This window comes from Amaranthus tricolor, chromosome 6, assembly GCF_026212465.1.
Source record: "Amaranthus tricolor cultivar Red isolate AtriRed21 chromosome 6, ASM2621246v1, whole genome shotgun sequence".
NCBI classification, from domain to species: Eukaryota; Viridiplantae; Streptophyta; class Magnoliopsida; order Caryophyllales; family Amaranthaceae; genus Amaranthus; species Amaranthus tricolor.
The window spans coordinates 12763568-12770933 of record NC_080052.1 but is presented as its reverse complement, the minus strand read 5'-3'; the positions used below and the strand labels follow the sequence as shown (position 1 = coordinate 12770933).

At 31.3% G+C, this 7366-nt stretch overlaps 1 protein-coding gene across 2 annotated transcripts; it reads right to left on the bottom strand.

Moving 5' to 3' along the window:
* Positions 1 to 3740: 3740 nt before the first annotated feature.
* Positions 3741 to 7027, bottom strand: LOC130815401 (myb family transcription factor EFM). 2 transcript variants are annotated; one of them, XM_057681863.1, is made up of 4 exons: positions 6530 to 7027; positions 5322 to 5957; positions 4929 to 5005; positions 3741 to 4486 (listed from the first exon to the last, which is right to left on the bottom strand). In XM_057681863.1, exons 1-4 carry the CDS (start codon positions 6741 to 6743, stop codon positions 3971 to 3973), a joined length of 1443 nt encoding a protein of 480 aa, XP_057537846.1. In that variant the 5' UTR covers positions 6744 to 7027; the 3' UTR covers positions 3741 to 3970. The 2 variants fall into 2 exon arrangements, with proteins under 2 accessions (XP_057537846.1, XP_057537847.1); XM_057681864.1 differs by having other exon boundaries at positions 6566 to 7027.
* Between the last annotated feature and the right edge of the window lie 339 nt (positions 7028 to 7366).

Below are 7366 nucleotides of genomic sequence, written 5' to 3'. Positions count from 1 at the left end.
CAAATATGCATAAAAAAATAATAGTATGTTCTAACGCCTACTTCTAAATTTTTTGTGCGCTTCAGTGCGCCTTGCATCTTTTAAAACAAAGCCCAGATAACTATATATATCTGTTTTGTTATTCAAAATATTTATTATATCTCATTTCAATTGTATCAATTTGACTAATATATAAAAGACACTCGATTTCGGACTAAGAACATGAAAGTTTATGAAAATAGTCGATGATAAACATTTGGATACCACTCCTGAGTTCGCTTGTGTTTGTTATCGTCAATGGCTTTGAGCACGACATATAATGTGTACATTTATGAGTCATTTATTTTCCGTATTAATAAAAATGAATTAAATACGAATAAAGTAGCAAAAATAGTTTTTTTTTTTTATAAAAAAAACTATATTTAGACACATATTATAAAATATTTGTAAGTGAACGCTAATAATAACAAATTTAATATAAAAAATTAATAATATTTATTTATAAAAAATGATTAATAATGGTTGAAACTACTCGAATTTAAGGGATGTTTTTCTGCCTAGTTTAGGTGTAATTCTTTATTAGACCTGACAAACTAACCCAAATCCAATTATCCGATCAAACTTAACGAATCCAACACAAATTGTATGGAGTATGAAAATTGATCCGAAAGCCAAAGTAGTTAATGTTCGAATAAGATAATGTCTCTTTTCCTCTTTTCTCTTTTGTGTTTTTTCCTTTTTGCTTTTATTTCTACTTTAGTATTTTATGCTCATCTTCCATTTCTTTTGAAATATTTTCTTCTTGCATGAGGGGAAGACTTGAGAGCTCGATCCAGGTTCAACACAAGCCATCACTTGGGTTTTTTTGGATAGGACACCATCGTGTTATCGTGTTATAAAATGCATAGTGCCAAACCTTACGTAGAATAAGAGTGTGTTAGAATAAAAGAAAATGGAGGGAAAGATAAAAGAGGAATTTTGGTGGATGAAGGATTCCTTGTTTACCTAGCAAAATGAGCGGAAAATATTTAGAGGGGATGAATTTGGAGGGATTAGATGAATAATTTTTGTTTAGGTCTCGATTTATCTAAAGTTACGACGATTTTGAGGGAAAACCTTCATCTCTTTTTTCTCTATTCTTTCCTTCCCTCTTAAACAAATAAGAGTTACTTACCTTCTTTTTCTCTTCCCTTTCTTTCCCTTTCTCCCCTTTCTTTCCATTCTTTTATCTCCATAAATATTATCAAAACATAGTATACGTATTATATAGATGTATATACTGTATCTTTCAGATATTAATATCACTGCTTTTTCCTTTTTGAGTTACGTTTTTTTGGAAAATAAAACAAAATAGTTAAAAAATGTGGATGAGATAAAAAGGTATCAAAATCTTCGAAATAAAGAAGAATATACAATAGAATGTGAGATCATTTCCAAAAAAATATGTAAAAAATTAATTGAGGTAATTGATTTGATTCATTCATTAACTTAGATAATACTCTCTCCTATTCACTTTAGATGTCAAATTTTGTTTTTAAACATTATTCATCAATAACTCTTGTTATGTAATTTGTTTTTAATCTATAAGTTAAAACATAGCCAAGTAGGATCTTGTTTGATTCGTTTAATTGTAAATCTTATATAAATATATATAATTTATAATTTTTATTCAAGCACAATTAGATACATTTAAGATTGAAAGCATGTATTGGCAAATATGTCAAAATTAAATGGGACATTTAAAGTGAATAGGAGAGAATAAGTAGAAGGTTTTGTTATGGTCGCAGTAGGTAGATCACTAGAGGACAAAGACAACACATCAAAATAGCCAAGTATGAGGAACGGAAATAAATGCAAAATAAAATTGAGTAAAAAGTATTTTTTGGTACTTCATATTTCTAACTCAATGCAAATTTTAAGAGTTAATTGGAGTATATGAGTGTAACAATGAAAGACTTGTAAAAACACATTTTTCTTTACCACTAAGATGTCTAAGCTCTAGAGATTTCAAAGAGTTGCTTATGTACTTGTAACAAGCCTGGCCATAGTGGGTTAGCAATTATTATTCAATCATTATTTATAAGTTGTGTTGGTCAAATATGGAGATCCCTTTGGTCGCCAGAATATGCGTTTGCAACTTTGTAATATGAATGGAATGGAGACTTAAGTCCTTGCATTGGAAGATGAGCCAGGACTTCATCATGATAGTCTTGGCCACCCATTATGGGATATAATATTTTCTAAAACACATTTATAGGAGCTATCTTTGCTTTACTAAATAAAGGGTCACAACAATAGAAAGTTCTTGATGATGTTTTTGTTTCATAATTAGAGGGGATCATGATGATTGGATTATAATATTGGTTTATAAGTTTGAGCCTAAATATAATCATAGAGGAAATAAATAGGTCAATATCAAGCGGGTAAATAGAAAATGAACTTTGTTATTACGATAATGAATTTGGGTATATACCTTTAATCCTATGAAAATTTGTACAAGATACAATATTAGCATGACCCTTAATTAGCAAGGATAAGACAGACTATCGCCAAGGGCCCAAACTTTTTAGGTCCAAAATATAGTTTTATGTAAAATGTTGATATTAACTTGAATCAATTTAAATATAATTTACATTTTTCTTTAGAAGCTGAGCTACTTAATGATAATTAATTTAATACTCCCTATAAAATTGCCTTCATATATTATAAGACGAACATATGTATATTGAGGGATTCAAGCTAGTGGTATCAATTTTAGCGCGATTATTTTCATTGAACTATGAAATGATACATAGAGACTAGAGTTGCTGATAATAATGGAGTTACAATTAGGTCTTTCAACTTTTAAATGAACATATAAATTTATAAATTTATATTTTTTTAGTATAAGTTAGAAACATTTTTCTTTGGAAGACTCTAATATATGAAAAAATGGTAGCATATGTTATGGGTAATGAAACAAAAGATGTTAATTTATACAAGGATACATAAAGTACTCTTAGCTACTAGATTTGAGTTATAACATAGGTGTGGAGGATCTAGCTTTCATTGATAAGTGTAGCAAATTGTTATTGTTATTGTGCATGAAAAACAGTGAACTATGCATGTGAATAACAATTTTTCATAAGGATGCAAAAAGCTATGTTCTTGTATTATGCAATACTAGTAATGTCTACTCTTTACTGTCTTTTACTACTTGTTGTAAGACTCAGCTCTCCTACCATATGCGTTTTCACTTTCCATCCTTAAAAGCATGAAATTCCTCTGTTAATCACTTTTTATCCAATTCCCTGCATCACCTCAATCTTATACTTTCCTTTTTACCCTATATTATGAGTTTCTTCTTTCAATTTGACAGAACTACGTTAAATTTAACTCTTTCCGTCGTTACTTTAAATTTGTTACATAAAATATTAAAAAAAATTTCACTTCAATTTGGATTATAATTCGTATCATGTAGAAAATTTAAAAGTATAGAGAGGTATTGAATTCATCTGAACTGAAGTAAAAAAAAAAAAAAAGGTTAAATGGTATCCTTATCTAAAATGCAATTTTCTCATTATTTGGTAAGATGAAGGGCCAAGACATCTAAAGACTAAAATTTCTGTCAACTCTCAAGCAGTGGCAAACGAGGAGCTAGCCTTTATGTAAGTGGACTCCATTTTAATTAACCAAAAGACCATTAAAATTACTATCTAGAGGAACATTTCTTATAATTTACAATCATTTGACATCCACATCAATATCTTGGGAAAAAAATAACCAATAGGCAAAATTAAAGCCTTTATGTAAATCTCATTAATTTATGACAATGTTATAATTGGATAGTGAATAAGACATCACCCAATTGATCGAAGGAATTAATAGTACTAAATAACAAAACCAACACTCTCATGTATGCCCTCTTTACCCTTCCATGCTACACATAATATTTCACACCAAGAATAAGACAAAGTTAGAAACCCTAACCCTAATTTACTAAAATAACCCACTAAAATTTAAGGGTAATCTCACTACCATTCATGCTTTCCCCATCTTCAACTCTTAATGCTGCCAGCTTGTTTCTCTGATCCCCACCATTCTCTCCTCCGCTTTCGCCTTTCCAGCTACTGCTCTCTGACTTTCCATCCTCCATGCTTTCCGACCGCTCACCGGCTCCATGGCCATCTGATTCCGGTGAGCTATGAGTGGTCTGTGTGTGGGAGGCAGTCTTGTAAACATGAAGTTGGGGATGTTGGTGGTGATGGAGGGCCGGAAGGTGGAGCGCTTGCTGTGCTGATGATGGTTGTGGGTAGAAATCTGGGGGTACTGTTGGTGAGCAATAGTGTGATGACACTTGAGTAGAAGGATGAGTACTGTAAATGGTTGGTGGGCCACCATGTGCGACTGCAGCCGCGGTGGCGTATTCAGGTGGGACCCATATTCCTCCTAAGACAACCAGCTGTGGTGCTGGTGCTCCTGCTGTTTGTGGACTAGGGCTTGGTCTTCTGGTGTGTAACCTATACTTCTGCATGTTGGTAAAAAAAATTACCACAGTTAGTATAAACAAAAATATCCTACTTTGTCTTATCTATGATTTGCATCAAAGAAAATTGAGTTATTTTTAACAAATTAAATGATAATAAATAGAGAGAGAATAAATTGTATGGATGAAATTAAAAAAGTGTTAAAATGTATTAAAAGAAAGTAGTAGACTATTGTCCGAAAATAAAAATAATGCAAATTAAGTAGGACAGATCAAAATAGAAAATAATGCAAGTTAAATTAGACGAAGAAAACATAAAAAAAAGTACTTCAAGACCAAAAGTGTTGAGACAAATAGTAGATGTTGTGCTGTATTGTACAGTACAAGAGCTTTGGTAATGTTTATTTCATGATTGCATACTCAGAAATTAGAATCCAAAAATTTAGTGATAGAGAGAGAAAGTAGAAGAGAGAGATAGTAGTACCTGGAGGTGACTTTTTACTTCATCATTTGTGAGGCCATCAACCTTCATTAGCTCTCTAATTTGTTTAGGAGTAGCCACTGTTTGAACAGATAAATAAACCAATAATTAAACTTCCCTAGATTTCTTAAAGCCAATGATAATGACATCATGATGAAAATCTTCCTAAAATATTAAGAAAACTAATAATAATAACTTTCAATCTTGAGAATAAAATATATTATAGACAATTATATTATGCAAATTGGCTAGTTTAATATATTGTTAAAGGTTTTGGTTTCACCGTTTATATGATAGAAATTCTATTTTTATTATCTATGTAGGTGATTGACCAATTTTACCTTAGAATCGAAGTATTTGAATGAAAAAACAAATAAATAAATAATTTATATGTACCTTGAGAACCACCAAGCATCTGAAGGGCATTGACAAATCGACGGTGCAAGTCAGGTGACCAACACCGTCGTGCCTTCCGATGAGTTTGCGAGGATGTTGGGGTGGTGGGTGTGGTGGTTGCTGTGGTGGGTGATTGGCTATCAACAGCCTTACCAACCATGACATTAGAAATTTTATTAGAATTATCACTCCTTGAACCACTCATTCCATTTTCACTATCTGTACACTTTTTCTCTTCCATTTCTCTCTGATTAGATACCAAAGCCAAATCTGGAAGTGCCATAATACTTGAATTATTTTGGATTAAGCTTCTTTCTTTTGTGAAAGGAAGAAAAGCTCCACCATTTCTTTGTTTGTTGTCTAATCCAAGTTTAGGGCAGTTGCCAACATTATTAAAAGTGTTATGATCAGCTTCAGATTTAGGCAGTATTGAAGATTGTTGGTTGTTAGGATCGCCTGCTTGGCTCCATAGTTGGGCTGATACCATCCAATTCTCTTTGTCAGAAGTGTTGATTTGTTTTTGATCGGATCCTTCCATGTTTGGCTGTTTTATTGGCATAAAGTCTTCAAGAACTGGTCTTGTTCCTTCATTGTTTGCTCTACAACTTTGTAGTTGCTGCCTTGAGACTTCCATGGCTGTTTAATTTAATAAAGTTATGAGACTTTTAGTAGAAGCAATTTCTTAACCCTACATATGACTAACGCTTTATAAATCTATATAATGTTGGATATGATATTTATTACTCTGTCTGTCTCATTGTATTTGCACCCTAATACTAAAAAGGTCTTGCATATTTGAGTTTTAAAGTGCAAATTCAAAGGGCAATAAAAAGAGTATCAATTAGGGTTAGAAAATAAAGACCTCTTTATTAGCTCATCTACATCTTGATCGTCTTTTAATTAATACCGTCTAGATGGGAGTTACTGAATAGTATCCTAGTAATAAATTGTTGTAATATTTAATTTTTCCTTTGAATTTGATGTGAAATCGTAATTCCTTTCCGGTGTTATATTTTACTTTGGAATATGTTTTGCTTGATTATTAATGAAAGCTAAAAAGTCTAAAAATAAAAGTTGCATACAAAAATAAGCCTTATTAGTATGATTTCTTGATATCTATTTGTATTAAAGATGAAAAAGATGAAAAGTTAACAGAAATTATGATTTTGTTAAGATTGAATATATATATATAATATATATATATATACCTTGTGTAAGAAGTTGCATGCAAAGAGGTAACTCACGCTTGAAAGCATCAATCTTAAGGCGTTCTTCTTCAAGGCGAGTGAGATAATCTTGGAGCTTTTGAGTGGCTTGTTGATCAGTTGGGTTGTTAATAACATCACCACCAAATGATTTCAATAGCATTGAGTAGCTTTGAGGTTTGCACTCAAGGCTTAGTTCTGTTGGTGATGCCATCATTGATCAGCTTGTGTTCTTATGATGTTGTTTATTTTAGAGTTATTGCTGAATTATAAGTATGTATGTATGTATGGATGGATAACAATAAAATAAAGTGTATAGTTGGAAATGTTGCGGTTCTTATAGAAAAATATAAGGGGAGAATGAATGTATGTAGATACAGACTTATACTTTTGAGGTTAGGAGGAGAGAGAGAGAGTAAGAAAGAGAGGAAAAAAGGGATAGGATGTTGTTTGTGAACACAAGGAGGATCATTTGCTTTTTAGATTGTGTTCGAGGGAGAATAAAGTGGGATTTTGGGGGGGATTGACAGAGAATGACTCATTATTGAGAGGGTTAAAGGAAAAGTTTTGGTGAGATTGAAGAAGGATGGTAACTTCATATTTTATTCTCAATTTGCTATATATGTCTTTTTTTAAATTTCTTATATGCTCTCTCTAATTCACTACTAATATCTTATTTTCTTTTTGACTCTATTCATTTCTTATTCTTAATTTGTATTTTATTATTAATTTATAAGTTAAAACATAATTAAGTGGGATGTTTTTTGATTGGTCTCAATTTAAGGATTATTCATCTCAACTTTCCATAATTTTAATTATACATAATTATAGATATTAAAG